The following is a 13,439-nucleotide window of genomic DNA, read 5'->3' as shown; positions in this document are numbered from 1 at the left end:
GGTCCGAGCGTTTTAATATGCTTTCCTACCTGCCTGTCAACGTATGTATTAGGATACCTCTGCGCACCCTGTTTGCGCAGACAGGATACGTCATCAGCGCGTTTACACACGCTGTGCAGACAGAGCGAGAATGGCAGACAAACATCAATAACCCGATCTTCCTTCCTGGTATTGTAGTATTTTTAAAGTTTTCTCACCGGTGAATGACTCATGTCCCAATTCCTGTCCTCGCACTTCAGAACATTCATTCACGGATTTGCGCTGCGCAGCGTCTTTACACACATCACACTCAAACACACACGTCTTCACATCCAGTCCGAGGACTGGAATTGAGAACCGCTGATGTAGCCTATTGTAGTAATGTTGTCTCTGGTATTCTGGTCTATGAGCGTATATGTGTTCAGGGGTGTGGCTTTAGATGGCGATTGCAGAGAGGGTGGGACGTTCGCTTTCAGTGCTATCAGGCTAAAGTTAGCATTTTCCAAGATCTCCTACTGCACCTTTAATTTGAGTGGTGACAATTTTGCATGTCTCGCTTAGTTAACACACCCGATTCAGATAACCAGCTTGTTAGAAGAGAGCTACATGCATGAACTGTGTTCCGATCGATATGATCCCTACACAGTGTTCATTGCTCCCTACTCTCTGAGCAGGGGAAATCCGTTGAAGGTTACTTCACTTCAGAACATTCATTCACGGATTTGCGCTGCGCAGCGTGTTTACACACATCACACTCAAACACACACGTCTTCACATCCAGTCCGAGGACTGGAATTGAGAACCGCTGATGTAGCCTATTGTAGTAATGTTGTCTCTGGTATTCTGGTCTATGAGCGTATATGTGTTCAGGGGTGTGGCTTTAGATGGCGATTGCAGAGAGGGTGGGACGTTCGCTTTCAGTGCTATCAGGCTAAAGTTAGCATTTTCTAAGATCTCCTACTGCACCTTTAATTTGAGTGGTGACAGCTATTATAGGAGTGGCTTGATGGAGTGCAGGAGATGCAGATAACTTGATCTTGACCCTTAAGAAACTTTAATTTAATGCTGTCACATAACAAATCTGCTTCGAAGATAAAAATTACATGAATTGCTATTTACAACATTGAAATACAAATGTAAAGCCTGTACAAATACTAGAAATCGTGAATCATGTAAAAAATAAAAAATAAATAAAAACAGTTCACATTTCATTTATCTATTATAACTGTAACGGACAAAACGTTATTTGGTTTTATTATTGTAGTTTAGCTCCACTTTTCTTATTGATTTCATAGTGTGATGTATTTGGGTCACATGTAGTACCACTAGGAGCAGCTTGAGGGCGCCTATTGCCTGGAGGTAACGGACATATAAGCTCGATCACCATAGAGTAAGTCAGTTCGTTTGGTAGAGGGAAACCATTTGGTTGAACTCGTGCTACCGGCTTGCTCTTTGAAAGTCCTTGGTTGAGAATGTGACGAGTGGGGGCGGGGCCGAGAGCCGTGGGAACGGAGTGAGGCCGGTGGAGTAATTGATAATGAGCGACACCTGCACCACTCACCGGTCTCGAGTCATGAAGACAGGCTGCAATTCGACAATGAAGAAGCTGATCAGTGTATGTGTAGCATTGAGGAGCATCTTGCTGATCTTGAGCATCGTGTCAGTAAACTGGTTACCACAGAAACCATTAGTGCAAATTTGAAAGCATGTGAAGACAGAATTAACTATTGTTTGCAAAGAGAGTTGGACCGCTTTAAGCAGCTGTTCCATTCCAGAATCGACGATATGAGCCAAAGTATTGTGGATTGCTTATAGCGACGAGAGAGACAACTAGAGCAACAATTCAAAACCTTCAAACCTCTCATGTCTACTCCTGTGCACACCAGTACTTCTACTACTCATAAGATGTCTCAAACCCCATCCTAGATTGACCCAGTTACACAAAACAGCACAAAGCAAGTAACGTATCTTTCTTCATCTCCTAATCCTCCAGTTAAACTTGAATTGCCTACTTTAAGTAATCTTGATTCTGAAGACCCAATTGATTTTATTGATCGATTTGAAGAATATAATGAGCTGAGATCTCTGTATCCTGAAGAGCTGTTAGCATCATTGTCTGTGAGTCTGAAAGGTACTGCTAAGAGCTGGTGGAGAGCAGAGAAACAAAACATTAGCGACTGGTCCTCTTTCAAAGAAAAGTTTCTCTTCATTTTTAAACGAAGATCATAAAGAAGTTGCTACCCAAAAATTAGCAAACTATCGACAAGGTGTTAATGAGAACATTAGAGACTTTGCCTTTAATTACAAAGCGCTGTGCCTGAAGAATCATCCTAAAATGTCTAAAGCCGAGATTGTTCAAGCGACTTTAAGAAACTGCAACCCTCGATTGGCTTCGCTGTTAAGTGGAACTGTGAAGACGGTTGATGATCTGGTCTCTGCAAACAGTGTGAAAAATGTCAGCAGCATAAGCCCACAAACCTGAAGCCAGCAGGAGGTCTTCAAAGCGTGCCCATCGTTGAACCCGGATACATGCTCGGCATGGACATTATGGGACCGTTCCCACAGAGTACCCATCGGTACTCAAATAGAAAAGGATTGGGTGGAAAATAAAAAGAGATGGAATCAAGGAAAAGATGAGGAACAGAGGAAGAAATCTTCCGGTGGAAGAGGGCAACAAAATCACCTCATGCTCATTGATCCAACTTTCAGCTCTCAATATAATAGTGTGCTGCAAACTCCAATAATTGTAAATCATTCTTACTTTAATGCTGTAATTGACACAGGAAGCGCCTTCTCTTTGCTGCAGCAGAAAGCTTGGCAGAGGTTGAGAAGAAATGATGAGCATCTGACCAAAAGTACCCAAACGTTTATGCTTGCTAATGGTCAGAGTCAGAGAACTCAGGGAAAGATTCTCTGGGAACTTGAAATATATGGAATTAAACTTGCTGTCACATTCTACGTGATGAATGAAGACTTGGCTGTTCCTGTCATCCTGGGACTGGATTTTCTAAAAGAGGCCAAAGTAACCATTGATTTTAATTCCTCACGTGTTTACTTACCTGATTCCAACTCAAGTCACCCCATTTGTTTTAATGAACTTCATGAGAACGCTGCCATCCAGTTTTATGCTGCACAAGGTGGTGTCGAATTGATCTCCAATAAGGAAGACTTGAAGCTCATCGAACAAGCAGTGAAAAATTCTCATGCCTCACTCAAGGTAATGAATCAGTTCAAATCTATCATGCTTGATTGGTCATCAGTTTGCACTCACAAGTTAGGACGTACACATTGCATCAAACATGAAATCAAAACAGTTGATGAACTTCCCTTGAACAGACGAGTGCCAGAGATCGTTTGAACTCATCAAAGATGATCTGACCAAAGCCCCCGTGTTAAATACACCCAATTTTGATTCTTCTTTTAAAGTGCAAACAGACGCCAGCGACGTTGGTTTAGGAGCAGTGCTGACAAAGGAAGCGGATGGACAAGAGAAAGTGATCGCTTATGCATCCAGATTGCGAGGTGCTGAGAGGTCATATTCGGCATCAGAGAAGGAATGTCTAGCGGTAGTCTGGGCAGTAGGAAAATGGCATCATACTTGGGATCAATGGATCTGCGAATTTAGATTTGCTTTGAATACAGCATGGCATGAAAGCACAGGTTTTTCACCCGCTGACGTAGCCCTTAGACGTCAATTGAAAGGACCACTACAAAGAGTTCTACAGAATCCGCCAGATCCAGATCAACCAAGCTACAGTACCATTGATCACCAGAAACTACTGTACGAATCTGTCAGAGAAAATGTTGAGAAAGCAGAAACTAAACAGAAAAAGTATTACAACCTCAAGAGAAGAACCCAAGAGAAAAATTCTCATGCCTCACTCAAGGTAATGAATCAGTTAAAATCTCTCATGCATGACTGGTCATCAGTTTGCACTCACAAGTTAGGACGTACAAATTGCATCAAACATGAAATCAAGACAGTTGATGAACTTCCCTTGAGAAAGAGACCTTACCGAGTCTCAAGAGTCAAGAATGATTTTATTGAAGAACAAATCAAGGAACTACTTCAACAAAAAATCATTAGACCTTCCACTTCACCATGGGCCTCACCTGTTGTGGTAGTAGATAAGAAGGATGGTGGATCTCGGTTGTGCATTGATTATCGTGGTCTTAATTCTAAAACTCACCTTGATGCATATCCGATGCCCCAGATTACAGATATACTGGATTCTTTGCAAGGAGCCAAGGTGTTTAGCACTTTAGATTTGAAGAGTGGCTACTGGCAAGTAGAGATGGATCCTGCAAGTGTGGAGAAGACTGCATTCATAACCACATCAGGGTTATATGAATTTGTGTCTTCCCTTTGGCCTTAAAAATACAGCTGCCTCTTTCCAACGTTTGATGGAACAAGTTCTCAGAGAGCACAAAAACAGGTGTTGTATGGTATACATAGACGACGATTGTGTACTCACCAGACATCCAAGCACACCTGCAACATCTCAAACAAGTAGCCAACAGTCTGCACACCACCGGTCTCGCTCTCAATCTCAAGAAGTGCAAATTCATCTGTTCATCACTGGACTACTTAGGTCACACAATCACTGCTGACGGAGTCAAAGTGAATTCTGACAAGGTTGATGCGGTCAAATCATTCCCCACACCAACTTCCATAAAAGAATTACAACGGTTCCTAGGTCTTGCGGCTTGGTACCATCGTTTCATTTCAGATTTCTCCACTAAAGCAGCACCCTTGCATGCACTAAAGAAAAAAGGAGCTAAATGGATGTGGACAGACGAGTGCCAGAGATCGTTTGAACTCCTCAAAGATGATCTGACCAAAGCCCCCGTGTTAAATGCACCCAATTTTGATTCTTCTTTTAAAGTGCAAACAGACGCCAGCGACGTTGGTTTAGGAGCAGTGCTGACACAGGAAGTGGATGGACAAGAGAAAGTGATCGCTTATGCATCCAGATTGCTGAGAGGTGCAGAGAGGTCATATTCAGCATCAGAGAAGGAATGTCTAGCGGTAGTCTGGGCGGTGGAAAAATGGCATCATTATCTTGAAGGCAGAGCATTTGAGGTAGTTACTGACCATGCTTCTTTGGTTTGGCTTTTCCAGCACCCAAAACCTTCGTCTAGTGAAGTTACTGATGTCAGCCATTTGCTTTCTTTTTAGAAAGGACTTTATTTGTCTATGTCTACACCTGTCTATTCTTCAAATGATTTCTTTCTTCGTGTGTAATTGATTGAATGCATCTTAAATCACCTCTGGATACGAGGTGTATTGTCTACGACGACGGTCCAGGTTCATCCAACGCAGCACACAGGACAGCAACATGCCGAACGCCAACGACACTGTGGGTTATAGGACTACTAACATTGCATCGCACTCAAATAACTTTGTGGATTAAAACTTCATCTCAACATCATCAATTCTCGTACTTCAACTGTACATGGAACGATAAGTTTATTTCAGCTTATTGACTCTTTCAGTTAAAAGACAAAGTGCATTTAAATTGATTATGGTTTATTCGTTGGTTTTTGCACCTGTGTATATATATACTTGTGGGAAGAATAAATTAAGATTCAAAGATCATTTGTGTTGTGAAGAATATTTTAATCAGTACATGTTACAAATCTGTTGAACCCCTCGGAGTAACAGCTTTAAAGAAACGAGGTGTTACATAACAGTTATGTAGTTTTGTTCACTTGGCTGTTTGCTTATAAAGGTCCAGAAATTTGTCAAGCTTTTCGTCAGGTGTCTTTTTTAATTATATGTCATTACATTGCTGTCTTGCCACCAGCCAATCGCTGCATTGCTGATTGTGGTTTTCAGTATCGATACATCTGCCCTTTACGGGGAGCACGAGAATGTGCAATAATCTTAGACAACTTAATCCAGATATTTTAATGAGATCCGCAAATTCGTTTGAAGAACCAAATTAGCCAGAGATCAGTTATCACGATTAGAAGATCTGGCATCTTTCAAATAATCTCAGATGTATTAAGCGAGGTACGAAGAACGGGCCCCTGGTCCTCATGTGCTTTCCTCCCTATTTATTGTGCTCTCTGCCCTTTTGTCTTTGCCAGTTTGTTGTAAGTGAATGTGTGTTGTGCTACTTTCAGCCACTCTAGTCAAGTTTAGTCTTTGTTAATTTCTAAGTATTTTCTTGTTAAAGTCTTGGTCTTTATTTCTTTTGATTTAGTAGTTTTTCAAGTCTAGTCTTTAACTCTAGTCTTTTCCTTTTATTATTTGTTTTGTTACTTTAATTTTTCAGCTCTCTATTCTTTTTTGCTTAAGGTTTTTCATTCCCCGTCTTGATTGTGTTGTCTTGTGTTCCTGTTGAGTCCTGTTCGGTGGTCCTGTTCTGTATGTAGTGTTTCCCCATTCTAGTCCTGTGGTTCCCTGCCCACTGGTTCCCTCTTCCTGGCAGCCAGACTGGTTCAGATTTAGTGTTCAAGTAACAGATCTCTACTTCCTTGTGCCTCGCCTGGTCTTCACCACTATCTGCCTGGTCCTGCCACCTCATCTGCAGTTGTCCAACCTGTTGTCATCCAGGGCTGGTTCCAGCAGTCATCCACCGCTGTCCTGTCATCGTTTCCTGTATCCCCTGTTGTTGGACTCTGTTTCACGCAACCCTTGTGGCTTGTCTGTTTTGTTAATAAACCCAACCATTGTTCATCTGCGTTTGGGTCCTCACTCATAGATCCTGATAGGTAATTTACTCACCCCCATGTCATCCAAGATGTTAACGTCTTTCTTTCTTCAGTCGCAAGGAAATGAAGGTTTTTGAGGAAAATGTTCCAGAATTTTTCCCCATATAATGGACTTCAATGGTGGCCAACTAAAATACAAGGTTTTATTTTTTTTAGAAAATGACTGATCTTTTTGTTAGATAAAACCTCTATTCCTCGGCTGGGATCGTGTACAGTAGAGCCCTTTGAAGCTGCATTGAAACTCCAATTTGGACCTTCAACCTGTTGGCCACCATTTAAGCTCATTATATGGAGAAAAATTCTTGTAATGTTTTCCTCAAAAACCTTAATTTCGTTGCGACTGAAGACAGAAATACATGAACATCTTGGATGACATGGTGGTGAGTAAATTATCAGAAAGTTTTTTTTTCTGGAAGTGAACTAATCCTTTAATTCTATAAAACCTAATGCCATTTTAAATGTAATTTAAGCTTTTTATTACACAGTTACATCCAAGTAATTATCTATCAATTAATGTAACTTTATATACAGTACTAAATCACAGTGAGACACATAGCATACAAATGGCCTTTAGATCATTGTTAACCTTGCACCTTTTGATAGTGTGCTGGCAGGTTATAATGGCACCATCTTTGCCTATGGCCAGACTGGAAGTGGGAAGACCTTTACAATCACTGGAGGTGCAGAGCACTACAATGATCGAGGGATCATCCCCAGAACTCTTTCGTACCTTTATCAGCATTTCAGCAAGGTCAGTAGACATTTTCATTATATTTCTGAAAAAAAAATTTAATATATGTATTCAGCAAAAAATTAAAAAAATGTTGATGAAGAAATCTAGGCTAGAATCAAAATTTAGCTGGTGAACTGTTTTGATCTTCCCTGGTATATCTTGTTTAGTTAGTTGTATATCTGTTTGCAGGACAGCAGCATGATCTATACAACCCACATATCTTACCTGGAAATCTACAATGAGACTGGCTATGATCTACTGAATCCCCAACATGAGGCATCTCGTCTGGAGGACTTACCGTAAGTCTTTGTTTTAACCCTAACTAATTTAATCAGTATTTCAGATCTGTACCCACTGTATATATATATATATATATATTTTTTTTTTTTTTTAACAGGAACAAGGACATGGTATATATCTCATAATTTTAATTTATTTACTTTTCCATTGTAAGCTGTTCATTCATGCACCTCTTTGTTTTGTTTTGGATGCTTAGCCATGTGGTCTTTTTTAACAAAAATCAAAATTGGTCATGTTGGAGTGATGCATATATGACTAATACAGTCTTTTCCACTTCATTTTAATTCCTCTGGTGTCTCTTTCTTTGCTCTGTTGACATATAACTCAAGACCTGGGGCCCGTTCTTCGTACCTTGCTTAATACATCTGAGATGATTTGAAAGATTCCAGATCTAGTAATCGTGATAATTGATCTCTGGCTACAATGATCGAGGGATCATCCCCAGAACTCTTTCGTACCTTTATCAGCATTTCAGCAAGGTCAGTAGACATTTTCATTATATTTCTGAAAAAAAAATTGAATATATGTATTCAGCAAAAAATTAAAAAAATGTTGATGAAGTAATCTAGGCTAGAATCAAAATTTAGCTGGTGAACTGTTTTGATCTTCCCTGGTATACCTTGTTTAGTTAGTTGTATATCTGTTTGCAGGACAGCAGCATGATCTATACAACCCACATATCTTACCTGGAAATCTACAATGAGACTGGCTATGATCTACTGAATCCCCAACATGAGGCATCTCGTCTGGAGGACTTACCGTAAGTCTTTGTTTTAACCCTAACTAATTTAATCAGTATTTCAGATCTGTAATCAGTAATAATTTTCCAATATGGCCACATTCATATACTAGTTACGTCAATGCAAATAGTTGTTTTAGAATAATATATTGTTGCTTAAGCCTCATGTATATGTGTGTATATATTTATATATATACAGTGGGTACGGAAAGTATTCAGACCAGACGTGAGATTTGATCGTAGCCACCGCTCACGTCCATATTGATAAATTCCGAATTTTGCTTTGAAACGACCGTATGCCCAATTTTCTGTCGTACGTTCGTTTTGTAAATGAGGCCCAATGTAAGTAAGCGATTCATTTCACAGTGTATACTGTAACGGAGGGAACACAGGAAGCGTGCGGATCCATCTGCAAGGCTTTATTAACAGAGACGTGGTCACAAACAGGCATAGGTCAGACAATGGCAAACAGGTATATTGATGGCAAGGCAAGAGGGATAATCCAGGTACAAGGCAAAGGTCCAGGCAGGGGCGAACAGTATCCAATTGGGCGAGACTCGAGGGATAATCCAGGTACAGAGGCAGTGATCAGAACACGGGGAAATAGACAAGGCAAGACGATGAAAACAAGGAAAACAAGACACTAGACTCAGTAATCCAGCTATCGCTAGATGAGTGATAAACGCAGAACAATACACGAGACTAAAACAGAAAACTAGTGTGAGAGTCAATGTAATGGTAGAATGACCTCTAGTGGCAATCGGCCGGAAGGCCAGAGACCGGATTCGTGACAGTAATGATATCATATAATTAAAAAAGACACCTGACTAAATGTAGGATGAGCTTCGAAGAACCAAATAATCCAAGATCATGCCAAATCGTCAACAATCAAATCCAGCTAACTGTGTTAGCGACGTTTGAAGAACGGGCCCCAGGAGTCCCACAAATTGCACACTTCTGAAAATAGACTGTGCCCACTTTTGACCACACAAGCTAAACTTTCAAGGAGCAATGACACTTAAAATCCACTGTCCCTATTACAAGCAGTATCACTTAACACTTTCTTTCTGTTGTTATCTCTCTCTCTCTGTATATTCATCCATATCTTTGTTCATATTTCTTTCTATGCCATTCAAAACAAAAGATGTCAATGGTATAAAATTAGAATGTCCAGCAGGCTAACTGAGCTGTTGTCTAATTGAGCTTTAATGTTGTAATTTCATGTTAGAGTTGATAACAAAACTTTAAATATTTATTTCAGATGTATCCATTTGGCATCCATCTCTAATTCATTTTTAATTCAATGATTAAGGAAACATGGGTGCTTGAATATTTTTTCCAATAGGATTGCTTACTTCATGTTGTTTTTCTTGTAGTTTATCACTTAGCCTGATATCAGTTCTTGTCACATCAGATGTCTTAGTTTTTGTTGTGACTCAGACACTTACATTAAATAATAATTTTAGAACCATCTGGTTCTATTCTGACTTCATGCTCTAATGAATGTTCAGGATTCAATACAAGTTTTAAGATATGCTGACAGTATGTCAGAGATGTTGTTTATAGAGCTCAAAACCTTTATTATAACAAAAGGTAAGGACAGTATACTCAATAATGTAAACATAAGTGCAGGCATAACAGAAAAAGACCGTTTTCCTGTCCACCTATAGCAGTTATGATGTATATGTGCATGTGTACAGTATTTCTCTGCAATCTACTGTTAAACAGCTGATGTTCATTGATTTGATGATTGACTACTTCCCTCACTCACTTTATATTTTGTTTGCTAACATTCTTAACATTTTGTCATTGACTTAGGAAGGTGACAATCATGGAAGATCCAGACCAGAACATTCACCTCAAGAACCTGTCATTGCAACAGTCAGCCAATGAAGAGGAAGCTTTGGATTTGCTATTTTTAGGAGACACTAATCGTATGATCGCAGAGGTGAGGACATCAGTTTGTATGTAAAGGTTGATTCTGCTCTCTATTAGCGTACTACTCTGGCCATGTTCTCATAGTCAGTGTTTAGGATTGACAAGTATTTTTGTGAGAAATGTTTTTAAGAAAATAGTTTTTCACCTTTTTTTCCTCACCTTTTTCACCATATTTTCAATCTCCCAAAGGGTGTACAAAATTTCTGCACATTTACTTATTTGATATGTTTAAACCTATAACAGCAATTTGTATCCATCCATTTTTCAAATCGCTTGTCCTATATAGGGTAATAACAGCAATTATGGAACAAAAATAAAAAGATATAGGTACAAGAAAAACATGGATTGGGATCTCATTTAACAACAAGAAAAAACAACAAAATACCTATTTATTTCTGCACTTTAAAGTTAACAAAAAAGAGGAAGAAAAAGCAACAGAGACAAAAAACAAATAGACCGTAAATTAGTTGTCATGCAGCTTGTCAGCAAACTTGCTTTTAAAAGTTAATAGATTTGCCTGAAATTTTTGATTAAAGGATTGATTATGCAAAAGGTTATAGAGTCTATTATAGAATACTATTGTCACTCCTTTGCATGACTGAATGTGTATGAAAATAACCATTGCTGTATACTTAAACATTTACACTTAGCCATCTATGAGCGTCTTCAAAAAAAGTTTTTTAGAGGTACTGAATAGTACCAGAAAATAGAGGTTTACAAATGCATCTTTGTTCAAAGTGACTGATTGATGTTGCCTTAGTGTTAATTACGTTGACGAAAAGCATGACGAAAAATGTTTGTTGACAAGCTTTTTTCTAATGACTAAGACGAGACGATGACGAGACGACAATAAGGTCAATAAACTGTGACTATATCAACATGCAATCTCGTTGATGACAAAAGACGAGACTAAAATGTATTTAAAAAATATAAACTATACCAAGATTTCTTTTTATTTTCGTTGGAAAAAAGAAACAAAATATTATTGCGGGCTGCTGTACACGCCTCTACTACACCAGATTTCATGTGTACGGTTGCCAAACTTCAAGAGTTCAAATCCTTCAGAGCTTTTAACATTGGCTACCAGAAATCACTTACTCTGCCTTTAAAAGGATACATTTTCTGCTCAGTGTTTTGCTTGTTTTTTGCAATCTGGCAACCATGCGACTTGTCTCTGTTAGAGTGTTTTAATCTGAAACAACTGGTGGACTTTTCTACTCATAAAAAGTGTCAGACCTTGGATCTAGTGATTACCAATAGTTCATTTTTGTCACTGCCTGCCTCTGTAGACTTTGGGCTGTCTGACCACTTGGCTATTCTGTTTAATATGGAATTATCATTTACAGAAATGTCATTTACACAAATGGTAAATTATGGTAAATGGAAATCGATTGATCTTCAGTATTTTTCTGCTTTTATTGAGTCATCCGTAAGTTGTCTTTCTCCATCTGACTCCCTGGAGGACAACGTATGTTAAATTCTGCTCTCCTCTCTGCTTTGGACTCATTTGCACCTATGAAATCTCGATCTGTGTCCTATGTACGCTCTGCTCCTTCGTACAATAATTAGCTACGCTTTAAGGCGGCAGCTTGCTGTACGATAGAGTGTAGGTGGTGTTGTTCTGGTCTAAATGTACATCACCTAGCTTTGAAGGACCACTTAAAGGTGCACTAAGCGATTTTTGAAAAAACGCTTTTGACCACTGTGTCGGACCGAGTCCCAAAACAAACTCTCAGCCAATCAGCAGTAAGGAGCGTGTCTAATAATTATAGGGAGAAGAGAGCACTTAAATTTTTACTCTTAATTTGGTTTGGACGTTTTTTGTATTTTTTAGTTCGGGGAACAGACACAATCTCTATAGTGTGATATCTAGGTGAAAGAGTCTCTATGTGCTGAGAATTAACTGATTTCTTTGACGTGAGGCGGCTAGCAGACGGTTGGTTTAGCCAGTCTGTCTGCTTCCTGACCTGGGCCCCAGTTAGTCAAGTACAAACTCTAAGACTATGTGCCATATTTCTAGAGAGAAGAGCGGCACCACCCCAGGAGGGATGAAGACCATCTCTTATCAGCAGGTCAGGTCTGCCCCAAAAACTCGTCCAATTATCTATGAAACCTATGTTATTCTGCGGGCACCACTTAGACATCCAGCCATTGAGTGACGAGAGTCTGCTATGGCGTGTTCTAATGCTAGTATTTCCTGTCACTGTTTAAGTTCAGAGAAGAAGGCTGCTATCTAGCGGTCGGGATATAAACTCAAAACTAAACATCTGCCATGAATCTTGTATGATTTTTTTTTCTTAAATATCGATATTCCGTTTTTGAGAATCGATACAGTATTGCCATATCGATAATATCGATATTTTCTTACACCCCTAATGATTACCGTATGAATAGCGCGCGTTGCGCGTGGGCGTGATCACATTACAGGTAATGAGCTCAGACGGGAAAGACTGGACCTCGCGTTGGTTTCATACAGATTACTTTATCACAGAATATTTGTTTTTGACATGACCATGACATGACTTTTTCATTTAAAAGTAGACACTTCAAGCTTTATGGGTACACAGAGCTTTTCTATAGATATGTTTCTCATAAAAGTAGACCTTTTACAGATTCGAATTATGTATTACAGACTCTTATCTGTACAATCAAAAATGACAGAGTAATTTAAGTTCATTTTGGCGTTATCAGGAAAAAATGCCCCAAAACACGCCAGCGCGTTCATCGACCCCAGAGGGTTGATAGAGAAACATGAACATCGGACCAAATGGTTCTCTTTGCTTAACCATTCCATTCCGTGCCGATCTGGCCAGTCAGCACGGATACGGTTTCATTTTCCACTGTGGTGCTGATAACGGAGCTCTTTGGAATGTAATACAAATGCGACAGTCATTGCCTTGGTAACGCAAGTGTAATGTAAACAGCGATATGATATCAGATATTTATGTTTTTGGGACTCCTTTTTTATCTGATATTTACTTCGTTAAATAACAGACACAACTCTTGACGCGAAAAATAAAATAAACAGAA

General features: G+C 39.3%; 1 protein-coding gene across 1 annotated transcript in view; it reads left to right on the top strand.

The window, feature by feature from the left end:
- Positions 1 to 13,439, top strand: part of kif6 (kinesin family member 6) — a 153,546-nt gene that overhangs the window by 9,657 nt on the left and 130,450 nt on the right. Inside the window, exons 4-6 of the mRNA XM_016561695.1 lie at positions 7,303 to 7,450; positions 7,622 to 7,731; positions 10,290 to 10,419. Of these exons, the coding sequence (XP_016417181.1) occupies positions 7,303 to 7,450; positions 7,622 to 7,731; positions 10,290 to 10,419 (388 nt within the window). The remainder of the gene's footprint in view (positions 1 to 7,302; positions 7,451 to 7,621; positions 7,732 to 10,289; positions 10,420 to 13,439) is intronic.

This window comes from Sinocyclocheilus rhinocerous, unplaced genomic scaffold (assembly GCF_001515625.1).
Source record: "Sinocyclocheilus rhinocerous isolate Xijiao unplaced genomic scaffold, SAMN03320098_v1.1 scaffold949, whole genome shotgun sequence".
NCBI lineage: Eukaryota > Metazoa > Chordata > Actinopteri > Cypriniformes > Cyprinidae > Sinocyclocheilus > Sinocyclocheilus rhinocerous.
Note: the sequence above shows the minus strand (reverse complement) of the source record. Positions and strands in the feature narration are given on the sequence as shown.